Raw genomic sequence first — 15,209 nt, 5'->3', positions numbered from 1 at the left:
GCTTCAAACATTAAAGACAGAAATACTTCAAACATTATATCCTATAGGCTCTATTTATACGTCAATGAACTCTACCAGACCAGAAGTAGTACTTGGTTTTGGAACTTGGACTCAAATAGTCGACAGGTTTTTGTATTGTGCAAACTCTTCAAAGGAAACAGGTGGAAGTAAAACGATTTCAGGTGAAAATTTACCTGCACACAGTCACTACATAGATTTAAGTACATCTCAAGCAGGTTGGCATAAGCATAGATATTGGGATTGGACAGGAATGACAAAAGGTAAAGGATATGATGTTAAAGACGACGTTAAGTTTGCTATAAATTGTTACTGGGATGACACTCAGGGAGAAGGAAACCATACACATTTCGTTTCAGGATATACACAAACAACGGGACAGAGTAAAGACTACATGCCACCTTACATGACAGTTTACGCATGGTATAGAAATGCTTAGTCGTCATTTTCAACTTCTTTAGCATATTCGTCAGGAGTTGTCTTATATTTGTTAGGAACTGTCTTTGAAAGTATACCACCTTGAACTTTGACAAGTTTGAAACGAGGTCTGACAATAGTAGTTTTATCTTCTGCTTGCAGTCTGTACATTTTGCCATGTTTGCCTAAAACTTCATAATATTCTCTTGTATACTTTCTTCTATTTTTACGAACACGAATGTGAGTACCTGTCGAGTTCCCATTGTTGTCATAGTCAATAGTATTTTCATATGGGTCGCGTTTAGGTATTTCTATTTTTACTTTGTCACCTTTCTTAAGTTTGAAGCCTGGCATTCTTTCTTGTTTGTCTCTTTTGACTAAACTATTAAATATATAGTCTTTCTCTAAGTCAGGGTTGTTTTTCATTTCTTCGGGGGAGTGGTTTCCCAAACCTTTTTGTTTACGGCTATTGTAAATATTTAAAACTTGTCTCATCTTTGCCATGGAGAAGTGTCTATATTTGTCGTCATATGACATTTCATCTACCTCACCACCTTGTGGTTGATTTAAGTCTCTTAAGATTTTTATACAACTGTCAATGACACCAAGAGCAGAATGGTTTTGGTCGACAATGAAATATTGGTTTACATTTTTTGAACGCAGATAGTTTTTAATATCGTCTGATTTGAAAGAACGTTCACAGTCAGATGTCAGTTTTGTTGGATGGTATTTGTCAACGAATATTGTCAAAGCAGTTTTCACATCTAAAATATTTTTGGACTGTAATGGTATGGCTTCACAGTATCTTGTGTTTTGACCGACAAATATTAGCCAGTATGGTGGTCCATCTTCTCTATACCTCGGAATGTTTTCCAAGATATCCATAAACCAAGCATTTGGTGTTGAACTAAAGATTTTTATCATGAGTGCTTTTTTTGTTGCCTTAGAAACATAGGGGTCCTTGTTTGGATTCGTCATTTTTTAACCCATAAGAAATGGGTTTATTTGGCGCATTAGCAGGAGTTGCATCCAGATTTTTGCCCGCAGTGGGAACACTAGCCAGAGGTGCATTTGGAATTGGAAGGAAGATTTTGAGTACATTAGGTATACTGAAAGAGAAAGCACAACCTATTATACAAACTGTACAGAAAGGTTGGGATGTAGCACGAGATGCAGCAAATCTTATTCCAAATCCTGAAACAAGAGGAAAAGTTCAAGGATGGATGGACAATGTAGGAAGACAAGCAGGAAACTACTATAACAAAGCAAATGACTACTATAACCAAGCAGGCCACTATATGGACCAAGGTGAAAGATTCTTTAACAGAGGATATAACCATGCACAACAGTGGGTAAACAACAACCAACCGCAACCGCCTCAAACGTGGGGAATGTAAAATTTTTTACTGAGATGAAATGAACAATACAGCATTGAGACAAATGGGCTCAAGATGGATTTGTCGGCTTCCAGCAGTTACACAACCACGTGTTTGTCAAGTTCTTCCTATACCTCAGGAAGTTTTAGACCGACTTAAAAAACCTAAACAACCAGTTGAAAACAAACCAAACTAAAATTTTTTACTGAGATGAAATGACCGAAGAAGTTGAAACGGTAGATTTGACACCACAAACAAAAAGTTCAGAACCATTGTCAAAACCTGTCAAAGAACTTACAGATGAAGAGAAAAATTCAATAATAGAAAGTGCCAGGTCTGGAAATACAAACCCTAACTATAAAGTCACTTTTCATAGAAATGGAACGGCTAGTATCTCAAAAAAGAAACAGACTCTCACAAATAAAATATTGAAGTCTGAAGGAGCTTTCGAGACAACAGATGGAAGTATACTTCACGACCAACAGTTCATTATAGAACATCTCATTGACTTAGAGTCGAAATATTCTAAACTTTACAACAAACACAAAAAGTTGAAAGGAAAACAAAAACAGATGGCATATGATATTTACGAAGATGTTGACGACACAACCATACCTGCAAGTGAGGTAAAGTCAGAGGAACCGAAAAGTGACGAAAAACCGATAGAAGAAGAAAAACCAAAAACTGAAGATAAACCAAAACCAAAGTTTAGTTTCCAAACTAAACCAAGTCAACCTTCATTAGCTGGTATGGGTTGGCGTCAAAGACTTATGGCAGCAGGTGGTTATGTAAAGTAAAGAAAAAAAATATTTTTTTATTTTTATAAAAATGCCCCCATATAGAATGGATAGAAAATCTGCTAGAATAAAAGCAGAGTTGCAAAGATATGGTTGGAGAGTTTCGAAGAATTTTAAATATAGGAAGGGAAGACCCATAAAAGTCTATGACAAATTATCTGGTCTTCGCTATGAGATGGACTTGGAAACAGCGCGCGCAAATTATCCAAACAGACTAGAGAGGTTAGAAGAAGAACGTCTTATGAACATGCCTTTCGATGTTAGTGAACCTCAAGTTGAAGGACACGACGGCTTTGCCAGATTCTACTGGAAACATGACGAACAATTGCATCCTTGAGAAGGAAAAAAGGAAAAGGTGAAGACAAACATGCTCCCATGGAAAGAACAAGATATGCATATGAAAAGTATCGTGAAGTTAGAAGTCAAATTACATCTGGTCGAACCTTTACAGTAAACTTTGACGAAGGAAAGAACAAAGAAGGCTTCATGGGAGTACTTGCTGCCATTCAAGACGGAAATAAGAAAGGATACAATCTCAGACTAACCGTAACAGATTTAGATGGTCATTTACTATGCCATGGCAATGTCACAACAGCGCACAACTTCTTGACGCTTTCAAGACTACAAAGAGAGAACAAATGGTTGACTCCGACTCAGACATTTTGAATGCAATTGAAGGAATTGCAAGTGTCAAGTTCGAATGGTACCAACCTAACCCTCAAGCAGTCAGACAACATGCTGGATACTTCCCGTTCATAAATAAGTCTGACATTGACTTGACAAGGTATGGAATTTACAATTCAATTGAAACAATTGTCAATGAACCTTGTATTCTTACATGTCTCAGGAACTCTGGTCTTGTTTCAGAAGAGAAATGAAGTATCTTGAGTCATGTGTGAAGACAAGGTACATGCTCAGAGGTCAATTGGCTAAAATTGCACCGTTGGCAAATGTGAATATCCGAGTCAACATTCCGACTGAGAAAGGTTCTTCACATGACGACTATGTTGTTGACAAAGACTTACCATGGTTGAAGATTGTAATTGTCCACAACCACTTCATGTTGAACGAAAGTCTTACAAACCCATTGTTCGGAAAAGGCAAGTGCAACATTGTCAGAGCTGTTAACATTCTTTTCGAGAAAGGTTTGTTGGAACCAATTCCAGATGACAAGCTGACAGAAACTTTTGTACCAAAAGACGAAACAAACTTTTCACTGTTAGCAAGACCAAAAGTTGTTCCAGACAAAGTTCTAGTACAAAAGAAGTACACAGTTCCAAAAGGAGTTGGATTGTTCGGATACCAACCTGAACCAGAAGAACTTCCAATGAGGTTGCAAGAACTTCAAGATGCTATAAACAAACTCCATTGAGACATCCAATTGACGTCAAATTGTATTGGAGAGCATCTGAGTTAGGTCAGAAGGTTTTATATGAAACAGGTTGCTTCGACGATGTTTATGAGATAACAGGAGAAGTTTCTCAGAAGATAAGAGACTCGCTTGAATTTCCAAAACTGGTCCGATTGGATGCGATAAGTTCGACTCAGATGAAAAATATACTATGTCGACCTTAACGCTGCATACATGAGGTTCGTCCAATATATCCCGACTGGAATTCCAAACGAAGATGGTGAGTTCCCAGGAAGGAACTATACAGTTGGAAAAGTCATACAACAACTGTATGATATTAGGAAAGCTTCAAACCCCAAACTTGCAATGACACTCAAATTGCTTATGAATTCGACATGGGGTATTCCATTAAAAAACCTCAAGAGATGAAGAGTAAACATTATGAGAAGGTCGACAACTTTGTTGAAAGGTTTTCTCCTTTTGTTTTGAAATACGAATTTACCGAAGGTGAAAGTGGCTTAGTAACCACATTAAAACCTATTGTCGAACATTGGTCTTACCCTCAGTTCGCAAAAGCAGTCCTTGACAACTACAACAAATTCTTCTCCGAAGTCAAATCCAAAGTCAAGGTTTACTATGAGAACATCGACGCACTCATGACGAACGAAGAAGGCTATAACAAACTCATTGAAATGGGCATGGTCGGTGAAAAGATGGGTCAATTCAAATTGGACAAAATTTTCACCGAAGTTCATGTAATATCGAAAAGGAAGTACTGGGGTGTTAAAGAAGATGGTGAAATAGTTAAACATTGCATGAAATAAAAAATTTTTATTCGAATTTGAATCGGACAGGTCGAGTTACACCATTCTTGGTCTCAAACTCATATATAACCTGTTTGTTTGTATTTTCGTCGACTATGGCACGAGACACAAACATTGACCAAACGGACAAAAAGTGTCATTTCAGATGGTCACGCAGCCAATCGCATTCGAGCACTTCGAAGAAGCCTTACGTTCCAAGGGAGAGGGTGTCTGGTGCAAGGCAGAGGTCATGAAACTCTACGAGCAGTACATCCTCAATGCCTGGGAGGACAAATCGTCCTTGGATTGGCAATTCTACCAACTCCTCTGGGACGACCTCCTAGGCAACTGGGATGACGAAAGAGTCCAATTCAGGGGTCAGGAACTACTTGTCCAAATTCTCATTAATTTAAGCTACTTAACTAAATAAACACCTAAATTTACTCGGGGTTTCCCCCTAAAATAAAATTTTTTTACTCTTAGAACCACTCGAGGTTCTCCTTACGGTTGTTGAGCTTGTCACCGTCAATGTGTCTGACCTTCGTCTTCTTGCCTGGATTTGGAACCCATTGAATTGCGACAAGCTTGCCCATGGAAATTGAACCGCGATTCCGAAGGGTAAGGTTCAAGTGTCCCAAGTTGTTGAGGACTGGGGTAAGAACCTTGCCTGTCTCCCTGTTGCGGATTTGGTATGGGTAGGGTTGGGAAATTTCGTAAGTGTCATCGGCAACAAGGGTTGCCCAAACTTCCTCTTCTTCGTGTTTCTCTTCTTCCTCTTCTTCTTCGTGTTTCTCTTCTTCGTGTTTCTCTTCTTCCTCGACAATTCCTTCTTCAATTCTGTGTTCACGAATTACGGTGTTGGAGGTTCTGTCCTTTCCGAGTACCTTCCAGATGGCGTCTATCTCTTCGAAGAAACGGTAGATGAGTCTGGCAAGGTCTCGGTTCTCTCTCGCGTAAATGCGCAAGGTTTCCGTCAAATCATTCAGGCATTTCTCATTGGAAGCTTGGTTCATGAGGACATCGGCTTTGAGCTTGGTCATCTCTTCCATAAGACTACTTTGGAGAGTCTTAACGGTGTTTGTCAGATGAGCTTTCAAATTCAAAATTTGAATTTGAACTGGGCGCTTGTCTGGCAACATTGAAAGGACATCTGCCATTGTGTTCGGCTTCGGTGCTTGTTCGGACATCGAAAAAATGAAGTGGTTTGAGAATGACGGTTTTACTTCAAAAAGCTTGTTATGACGGTTAAGTCATACAACAAGTTTAAAATAATATCTTGTTCTTCTTCTGAACGTTTGTTGTCTCTTCCGATAAAAGTTTCGAACATGAGAACCAAAAAACGTTTTTTGAGATTGCGGAAGAGTTCAGGCAAACGTTCATATTCTGGATATGTTGGGAGCAGTTCAAAACATCTGAGCTGACTTTCGGACAAAATTGGGACAATGTCAGAAAATTCATCTTTGGTCGGACTGCTTGAAGGTATGTCCCTTACATGTAAGTAGCTCTGGTAAAGTCTTCTCATTTCTGCTAACTTTTGGAGTATAGCTTCGTAGTTTAGAAGTTTTAATTTTAAATGTCTTATTCCACTCTTGACATCTAAACGGTAACTATCCATGAGGTCAAGAGTAGCTTTGGTAGCTTTAAGTGGAGCTATCTGTTCCTTGACTCTGCAATTTTGGTTGCAATTGTGATTTGAGCTCCTTCAAGTTCGCCGTCTATGTCGTTCTCAACACCTTCAACCATAGCTTGAAACTCTTCATCGGTCCATTGAGTTTGGTGTGGGACGAATTTAACTTGCTTCATTCAAAAAATGAAAAAAATGTTTTTACTCTAAACGTTAAGGTTTACTGAACTGGTTGGATGTCGCCTTCACAGGTTATGTAGAACGGCTGACCCGAGAAGTGAAGGAGACCCTTGAGAATTTGGCTCATTCTTGGGAAAGGGTTCTCTCTGTTTGGAAGTAGTATCCAAGGACGCTTTGCAAAGAACTTGAGAAGAGCTTCTTTCTTTGCTTGCTTTATGTCGTCGTAGGCTGTCCCGTCTGGTATTTGAATTGGAATTCCAGTCGAAGTCTCGAGATTCAAGGCAGCCCTTCCCGTTATCCAACCGCTAACAAGCTTGCCTTTTACATTCTGCCTGAGGAAGTCTTTAACAAGCTCGTTAATTTCAATTAGGTAAATTGCCTCGTCGGTAGGTTCGACCTCGACCATTGCTACTGTCAGAAAAAGTACTGCTACTGTCAGTAAAAGTACTGCTACTGTCAGTAAAAGTACTGCTACTGTCAGTAAAAGTACTGCTACTGTCAGTAAAAGTACTGCTACTGTCAGTAAAAGTACTGCTAGTTGCAGTAAAAAGGAAAATTTGAGAGGGTTTTCGACGATAAAGTACTGCTACTGTCAGAAAAAGTACTGCTACTGTCAGTAAAAGTACTGCTACTGTCAGAAAAAGTACTGCTACTGTCAGTAAAAGTACTGCTACTGTCAGAAAAAGTACTGCTACTGTCAGTAAAAGTACTGCTACTGTCAGTAGCAGTACTGCTAGTAGCAGAGATTTTTATCGTTGTGGTCCGACGGTTAAGCCACAAACGAATGTCCGACGTCCCACCAACCGAGCCCATTCCCAAGCCAGAGGAACCTAAAGAACCACAACAGTCTCCTCAGCAACCTCAGTTCCAGCAAGTACCTCCGATTTACTACCAATTTCCACCTCAAGGTTACTACCCACCACAAGGCTTCCCGAACTACCCTCCTCTGCCTATGCCTTACTTCCCCAACCCTTGGATGTTCCAGCAAGCTCCACCCCAGCAATTCCAATCTCAATCCAAATCGAAGAGAGACCAAGAGTTCGAAGAAGGTCTGAACCGCTTACGCAAAGATTATTCCACAGCCCCTATGGAAGACGACAGGCTTTCAGTCTCTTCCCTCAAATCGACCGATTCGACTCGTACCACAGATTCAGTTCGTGACCGTGACGACTACCTCAAGCAGTCTGAGAGACTCTTCATCCTACAATCATTTACAGTTGGAGCTCTCAAGAACATGCGCAATTACGAAGGTCAGACACCAGCTGGAGACCGCAAAACAGACGTACTCGCAAGAGCAGTCCAACTGGTCAAGACAAAGACTGAGATAGTCGACTTCATTCTTGCAGCTTGCCCATACAAGTAAAAAAATAAACAATTACGAGTTAAACTTTTTACTCTTTCTTTTCTGAGTTGTTTAGAGCTGGTTTCTCTTGTAGAAACCTTTCGTACTCTTCCATGGTCATGTAATTGCGAATTTGGTACGCAATTCCAGGTTCGTTCGTGTTTTGAACCTTACGTATGTAACGCTTCCATCCTCCTCAGGGAAGTAAGCTGCTAACATCTGACCAAGTTTTCTCGGTGACTCGGAGCTCATAAAAATGTCACTTTTTAAACGTTAAGTTTTTAGTCTTATTTTACCCTTTGTTTACCCTTTGTTTGTCAATGTAGTATTGGAGTGCAATTTCTCCAAATTCTCTGTGTCGGAGTTCTTCAGCATTTTCCAAGGTGTGCCTGGAGAACTCAAAGAAGTTGTCAAGAAGATACTGCCATGCTGCTCTTCTGAGTTCGTCGGTATTTTGGAAGTGTTGCACCTTCGAGTCTTCGGACATGAAAAAATAACACTTTTTCTATTAAACCGTTTTCTAACATGGTCTAAAACTCTTGAATTTTCATGAATTTTACACCAAAAATATAATTTATGTTAGAATGTTAGATCTAACATGTTTTCTAACACGTTTTCTAACATGGTCTAAAACTCTTGAATTTTCATGAATTTTCCCGAAATAAAAAATAAAGTTGGTTTTTTTAAAAAAATATTTTTTTATTTTTATTGTAAGAACATGTTAGCAACTACAGCACCAAACTCGTTAGTCATGAACCCAACTTCAATGTTAGTAGAGATGAAAAGCTTCATTCCTTCTTCATATACTTTCGAAACAAAAATCCAGAAGATAAAGCAAGAACTTTTAACAAGTAATTTAGACTGTAGTGCGAAAAGATGAAACAAATGAACAGTATCTTTATGAAATGCAGGACATTATTGACCATTTACCCAAATTGCCTGAAATCCAACAACAAAAACTAACCATTCCCGAATTTGACGAAATAGAAGTCAAAGCAACTGACTCAGTAGAAATAAAGAAGTTCATACGAAAGGTAAATTATGAATTCCTTGGTTTTCATTGCAACCATAAGGTTATGGACAAAGATTGCGACATGGTATATAAGAACATCTCTGACCTTTACAAATCCGAAGAATTTAAGACCTACGACAACTTTGTTTCATTAGTTGCAAAATGTGTTTGGGAAATAAGAGATAAAGATAGTAGGGTAAGGTATGGAACGAACAAATAAAACCCGCTATGTTCGAGATGAAGAAAACCATTGACGCCTTAGTTGTTTTAGCAGGTAAGGTTTCAGAATATAACGCAAAAATGAACCCACAATGTTCTAAATGTAAAGCAGCAATGAGGAAATATAACTACTCCGTCAAAGAGATAGAACGTATGCGAAACGACTATGCAGATTTAAAGAAAGAAGCAGAGAAACCAGCAGAAGATAAAATGGACATGTTGACATTTCTAAACAAAAACTATCCAACAGCTGACGATTTCCTTCTATCTGACGTCAAGAAGAAGTATAAAGAAACTTTCGGTATCGTTAAAACATTCGATGTACTAAAAGAAGAAATTGAAGCCACGAAATTGTTTAGAGTCATGAACCATCGCAACATATACCATGTAAAACGCTTGTAAATAGTTATGTTAGAAAACATGTTAGAAAACATGTTAGATCTAACATTCTAACATAAACATTATTTTTGCTGACTTTTTACAATTTGAACTTTGTTCGCGTAGATGTGAATTCTGAAAGAAGTATGAGGGTCTTGTATGACTTTGTACTTCTCCCATAGTTCATGTCTGTCAAACTTACCTGCCATGGACTCTTTCATAAGTTCCATGAAATCGTCTTCGGACAATCCAGGGAAAAGTATGATGTCAGTAAGTATTCTCTTTACATCCTTACTTAAACTCTTGCTGTCTGTACACAAATGACAACTGAGATGTTAAAGTGTCTGAGCTTCTTAAGAATTCGACACATGTCTTGTTCTCTATTCTTTAACAAAGGATGAGAAGCAAAGTCATCTAAGATAAGAAGACATCTATGAGGGTAAGTCTTCCAATCGTAAGATTGCAATTTCTTCGAAATGTATTCTATCTCTTTCTGTTTGTTTCTGAAGTGTTTCTTCTCTAATATTCTCTGCATTTCCTCATTTGGGTCTTTAAACTTAGAATTTATATACTCATTTATAGCATTGTACTTCAAAACTCTTCTTTGGTACTTCTTTATCCAATCTAACAACTCAGAGTCTTTATACATACTAACTTAGACTTTTTATAATATCTTTGAACGAATTGACGGTTTGGTCAAATTGACCAGAAGTACTACAAATAACAACTAACTCATAGAATGGGTTCTTCTCATCTAGTTCTTGTTGTTGTGCAGCCATTTTAAGATAAGTGAAAGTCTTACCCGACCCAGGTGGTGCAATTAGACCTGTTATACCATTCTGAGCAAATAAGAACTTGTCATGTATAGGCTTTATCTGAGCATTTTCTAACTTCCTCTTGTTCTTGTTTAAAACATTCTCAAATTTCTTGTCAATGTCAGCAAACTTTTTTTCTAACATATTTTAGAAAAATTAAAAATTTTATCTTTTAGAAATGTCTAGCGATTTCGCTATCTATATTCGAGACAAACTTTTCGACAGCAAAACATCTGTAGACCATAAAATCTTACATAGTGTAAACAAGAAAGGGAATTTGTTCTAAAGTTCTGTTTCTGGGAATATGACAAGAACCATAAAACATTAAGCAGAGAAGTCTTTAAGTTTGTCAATGACAGACTTGTTGACAGAGATGACGCCGATTGGAAAGCTGAAGTCCAACAAAAGTTCTTAGAATGCAAAGAAGACACATGCGCTGTTCTTGAAGATGAAATAGAAAACAGAATAGAAGAGCTATTAAAGGACAAAGACCTTTTACAAAAAATATGGTTCTGAGAAGTTTGACATAACTCCACCAGAGAAGAAGAAGAAGAGAGAGAGAAGAAAGAAAAGAAAGTAGAAGAAGAGAAGAAAGAACCAGAGCCAATTCCAGAGAAGGTGAGATATGACATGTAAAAATAAAATTTTATTTTTAGAACATTTCTGGGTCAATGTCAATGTTCTCTTCCTCTTTAGGAGCAAACACTGGTTTAGACTCTAAAATCTTTTTACCCAATTTACCTTGAACTTCAACTATCTTAGACTCATAATATTCATAGTCGTCTGCTTTCTTGGTTCATAAGGTATAACAAGTTTGTATGCTTTGCCTTCTTCGAGTTTTGAGAACTTTCTGTCAAAATTTTCTTTGACTGTCAACATACCGTCAATGTCTAAGTCTTCAAATTTCGCACCATTTTTAGTCACAATAGCAAACTTAACTGGTTCGATGTTCCAAAACTTTGTCAAATGTAGACTTTTCAAAATGGTAGAAGTAAACATTCAAATATGCGAAATGGGTCTAGTTCTTCTTTGACTTCTGTCATGTACTTGTTTACTGAGATATTTTGCCATCTTTTCTATCGGATAAAAAAATATTTTTTTAAAATTTACTCAGAAAAATTTTTCTTTGTATATACGCCGTTCTGAACATCTAAAAGACTTTTGACATTTGCCAAGAATGTTCGTTTAGACGCTGTCATATAACCATACTCTTGACATACTGTTTATATGAATCGTACAATGACCTTTCATCTAAACACTCAAAGTTAGTCTCATCTATGAACAGTTCATATACTCTTGTTTGCTTCTAACAATGTTTGTCTCTCTTCGGTATGTGGAATTTGTCTTGGATTGAACTTAGAAATATCTAATGTCATGAAATATGAGAACAAGTGGTTGTAAAAAGTCAGGTGTCAAAGTTTTTGCTAAGTCGTCAAAATATTCTGTATCTTGCATATGAGAATCTGACGTTCTGACAACTACATATCTTCTGTCAGAACTTTCTAACTTCATCGGAACAGCATTGTTTGAAACCATAATGAAGTTTGCAACATTTTCACAAACTCTTTGGTCTTTATACTTTCTTTCAACAACTCCAACTTTGTCTGTTATAAGACTCTTCAAAGCATCTGAGTTAAAACTTTTGTTGTATCTATACTTTGAAGTTCATTGCAAACTATAAGTTTCATATTCTCTATTGAGGAGTTAAATTTACCGCAGATGTTTTCTATTTTGTATATTCGGGTTCGAATAACCTCTAACAGTTTGCACAAAATATCTGTAAAGAAATGTGTTCTTACCTGTTCCTTGTTTTCCAATTATAATGAGAGGCAGTTTTCATTCTTAGCACTTGGATGTTGTAAGATGTTTGCAAACCAACATAAGATATACTCATAAACCTTTTCGTTTCCATTGCATATAATTTCTTTGACATGGTCTAACCAAGCTTCTATAATATTTTCTTTCCATTCTACTTGTTTTATTTATATCCAGTGAAGATAGAATAGAAGTTTGGAGAAGGTGTATAAAACTTTATACCTCGAACTGAAAAATCTTCTAACTTTGACAATAAGATATCCCAAGCATCTAACATCTTCATGCCAACTTGTACGACTTTTATTTCTTAAGTTTCTGTCTACATTCTTGTTCTGAAACTATTGTTGCTCTTGGTTTGTTAAAGACAACATCCCATTCTTTCATAACATAACATTCTGGGCAGAGTCGACATAAATGACTAAACGTTTCAAATTCTCGACTGCTTTGTTATAGTCTCTAAATGGACACATATTTCTGAATGCTTGGAAGTCATAAAAATCTGAAACATCTATTCTGTACATTTTTATAAAAATAAAAAAAAATATTTTTTTATTCTTGACTTTGTTGTTCCATTTGTTGCATTTGTTGTTCTTGAGCTATTTGTTGTTGAAGTTGTTCTTGTAATACAATACTTTCACCAGTTGCATCTTCCAATTCGAAACTTTCTGCCGTCATTGACAAATACATAGGACATAAAAGTTTTTACAGGAACAAAGTTTGCGTCAACTAAGGTCAACGTTTATACTTGCAAAAGTGTTTGAGTTCACTAAAGGTTGAAAATTCTGCATTCGAATGAACAATAGGCAAACCAGCAGAGAAAGTATTGTTTATACGCATAAGTATCTTTTGGTCATAGTAGTTTCTGTCGACATTCGAATAACACTTTGAACCTAAGTTTGAAACAATATATAAAATAGGTGTACTTAAAGTCAATGGAATAGACATTCCTTGTATGACACCTTTTCCTGTTATAGGAAACTGTTGGTAGTAAAAACCAGAAATAAGTTTTGTATTATAGCTCATATTGTTTATAGTAAACTCAGTCGGACATCCAAACATAATGAAACCTGCTCTAGTTGCAGCACATGTTACACCCGTCCTTAAAGTATTAAATAAGTCAACAAAACCTGTTGGTGGTATATCTGAGTAAGTATCTTCAAAGGAGTATTTTTTACCATTCACAACAATAAAGTCTTCTGGTGTCAAAAGAGCAAAACAGGCTTTAGTCGTCATCGTGTTTAAGGTCAGTTTACAATATCGTCCTTGAGGACTTTGTAAGTTTGTTGTTATAGAATTATATGACTCAGGGTTTTAGTCGTAATAGTATAAACCACTATGTCTTCTGCCATTTACATATATTTAAAAGTTTTTCTGAAAGTGGAGAAGAACTTCATCTAAACTTTCACATGGCGTTTCTTGAAGTTCTCTGTCTAAGAAGTTCAAATATTTTGTAAAGACATAGAACTTTCCTTTGTCTACACGAACAAACAAAAACAGGGTCTTTCATATCGTTCAAAAGCGTGTAAAGTCCTTTACATGAAATAAAGTCTATATTGTTTTTCTTCAAACATCTTTCAAGAAGTTTTGACATTTTACTTAGCAAACAAACTTTAATGAAATGTTGTGGTCGTCAAATATTTTTATGACGTCTGGGAAACTATATTTTAAGTTCAACGTTTCACCTCCTTTCATAACGTATATCTTGTCAATGACATTATATGAAACACCACAGCAAGCAATGTCGGGTTCTATTTCTTTGATGTTTATATCGTCTGCCTCTGTCAAAAGTTTCAATAGTTCTTTCAAAACTTCATGAGGTGCAATGACATATGAGTTCACTTTTACAGGGTTGTGTTCGACCAAGTTTAACATTATACCTAAAGCTTGACAAATCTTCTCCTGAGTTTGAAGTTTGTCTTTAAGTTGTTGGTAGTCGTTTCGAATATCTGCAACAGAACTTAAGTCTCTGCTAACTTCAGGATATGTTGGTTGTTCTTTTACAGGAACAATTGTTATACCATCTTCGTCTTCGTATGGTTTCCCCACTTCAACATCTCTTCTTTGACATTGACAACAACACTTTGACTGTTTGTTTGAGTTGGTGAATTTAACTTCACATCTGCCACCGCCATTAAACCTTTTGAAACACTTACGCTTCTATTTTTCGGAAATGACATTTTACTTAGAATAAAAAGATGGACGTATTTGAGTATCTCTTCGAATTGAAGCAGAACAAAGTTTACACACACAAACAATACAAGTTCATTGACAGAGTAGTTCTTTACACAAACAATGGAAAATGTTATAGAATAGCAGTCTTTGCTGAACCAAAATATTTTCATAAAGCAAAGAAAGTTGGTATAACCGAAATGGTGAAAGTTCTTGACGTTGACAAAAATATAACAACAAAACTGACCGATATTTCTAAAGGTAAGTTTATAATACAATATATGTCAAAACTGGCGTACTGTCAATATTTGACGGAGAGAAGTCAGTTCAAGAACAACTTACTGACCTGCTGCCAAAATCTGCTCGATGGAAGCTGTCGTTATACCAATCTGAGGAGCCCCAGCAGGTTTCATCGAACGAATTTTCAAAAGAGCATCTTCCGTGAAAAGTGCTATTGGTTTTGTAAACTTCTTTGCTCAGTTCATCTGGACCGTCTCTGTCACCAGTATATTGTATTTGAACTGCCAACAGTTGAAATACCACCCATAAAGTCTTCTGAGTCAGCAAATGGAATGCCAAGCCAAAAGTTTGAACGGTCTCCATTTGTATATTGAGTTTTTTGACCTCCTGTATGAGTCCATACTTTCACATATGGCATAATAGAACTTTGCATTTCAGGGTTAATGGTTGTTGTGAAGTTGTTGTTAAAGTTCATAGCATCTAATGTCAAGTTGTATGACCTCATATCCTCAACTGTAGAATATTCTTCTCTTGGATAATATTTGCCATCTATGTTTATATGATATTTAATACCAGGGTTGTAGAAGCAAGAATAGTCATTTATAGTTCGTCTGAACAGTACAAACATAGTATCTGCATGTTTCATTGCAGTT

General features: G+C 36.8%; 7 protein-coding genes and 6 pseudogenes across 13 annotated transcripts, besides 1 other annotated feature; 9 read left to right on the top strand and 4 right to left on the bottom strand.

Moving 5' to 3' along the window:
* Positions 1 to 15,209: part of a mobile genetic element that runs on past both edges of the window.
* TVAGG3_0027150 (uncharacterized protein) lies at positions 1,431 to 1,832 on the top strand (the record flags this gene model as incomplete). The annotated part of the gene is made up of 1 exon (XM_051220316.1): positions 1,431 to 1,832. One exon carries the CDS (start codon positions 1,431 to 1,433, stop codon positions 1,830 to 1,832), a length of 402 nt encoding a protein of 133 aa, XP_051105302.1.
* Positions 1,852 to 2,007, top strand: TVAGG3_0027140 (uncharacterized protein; the record flags this gene model as incomplete). The annotated part of the gene is made up of 1 exon (XM_051220315.1): positions 1,852 to 2,007. The coding sequence occupies one exon, from the start codon at positions 1,852 to 1,854 to the stop codon at positions 2,005 to 2,007; it is 156 nt and encodes a 51-aa protein (XP_051105301.1).
* Positions 2,027 to 2,608, top strand: TVAGG3_0027130 (phage tail repeat-like family; the record flags this gene model as incomplete). Its single annotated transcript, XM_051220314.1, has 1 exon — positions 2,027 to 2,608. One exon carries the CDS (start codon positions 2,027 to 2,029, stop codon positions 2,606 to 2,608), a length of 582 nt encoding a protein of 193 aa, XP_051105300.1.
* On the top strand, positions 2,655 to 3,392 carry TVAGG3_0027120 (annotated as a pseudogene). Its single transcript has one exon. A coding segment is annotated over exon 1 (738 nt).
* TVAGG3_0027110 lies at positions 3,483 to 4,428 on the top strand (annotated as a pseudogene). Its single transcript has one exon. A coding segment is annotated over exon 1 (946 nt).
* Positions 4,929 to 5,192, top strand: TVAGG3_0027100 (uncharacterized protein; the record flags this gene model as incomplete). Its single annotated transcript, XM_051220313.1, has 1 exon — positions 4,929 to 5,192. One exon carries the CDS (start codon positions 4,929 to 4,931, stop codon positions 5,190 to 5,192), a length of 264 nt encoding a protein of 87 aa, XP_051105299.1.
* Positions 5,242 to 5,811, bottom strand: TVAGG3_0027090 (MazG nucleotide pyrophosphohydrolase domain-containing protein; the record flags this gene model as incomplete). The annotated part of the gene is made up of 1 exon (XM_051220312.1): positions 5,242 to 5,811. The coding sequence occupies one exon, from the start codon at positions 5,809 to 5,811 to the stop codon at positions 5,242 to 5,244; it is 570 nt and encodes a 189-aa protein (XP_051105298.1).
* Positions 5,982 to 6,565, bottom strand: TVAGG3_0027080 (annotated as a pseudogene). The gene has a single exon. A coding segment is annotated over exon 1 (584 nt).
* On the top strand, positions 7,351 to 7,929 carry TVAGG3_0027070 (uncharacterized protein; the record flags this gene model as incomplete). The annotated part of the gene is made up of 1 exon (XM_051220311.1): positions 7,351 to 7,929. One exon carries the CDS (start codon positions 7,351 to 7,353, stop codon positions 7,927 to 7,929), a length of 579 nt encoding a protein of 192 aa, XP_051105297.1.
* TVAGG3_0027060 (organellar and viral DNA polymerase type B) lies at positions 9,149 to 9,541 on the top strand (the record flags this gene model as incomplete). Its single annotated transcript, XM_051220310.1, has 1 exon — positions 9,149 to 9,541. One exon carries the CDS (start codon positions 9,149 to 9,151, stop codon positions 9,539 to 9,541), a length of 393 nt encoding a protein of 130 aa, XP_051105296.1.
* TVAGG3_0027050 lies at positions 9,601 to 10,476 on the bottom strand (annotated as a pseudogene). The gene has a single exon. A coding segment is annotated over exon 1 (876 nt).
* Positions 10,511 to 10,968, top strand: TVAGG3_0027040 (annotated as a pseudogene). Its single transcript has one exon. A coding segment is annotated over exon 1 (458 nt).
* Positions 11,439 to 12,668, bottom strand: TVAGG3_0027030 (annotated as a pseudogene). The gene has a single exon. A coding segment is annotated over exon 1 (1,230 nt).

This window comes from Trichomonas vaginalis, chromosome IV, assembly GCF_026262505.1.
Source record: "Trichomonas vaginalis G3 chromosome IV, whole genome shotgun sequence".
NCBI classification, from domain to species: Eukaryota; Parabasalia; order Trichomonadida; family Trichomonadidae; genus Trichomonas; species Trichomonas vaginalis.
This window is presented reverse-complemented; position numbering and strand designations above follow the sequence as displayed.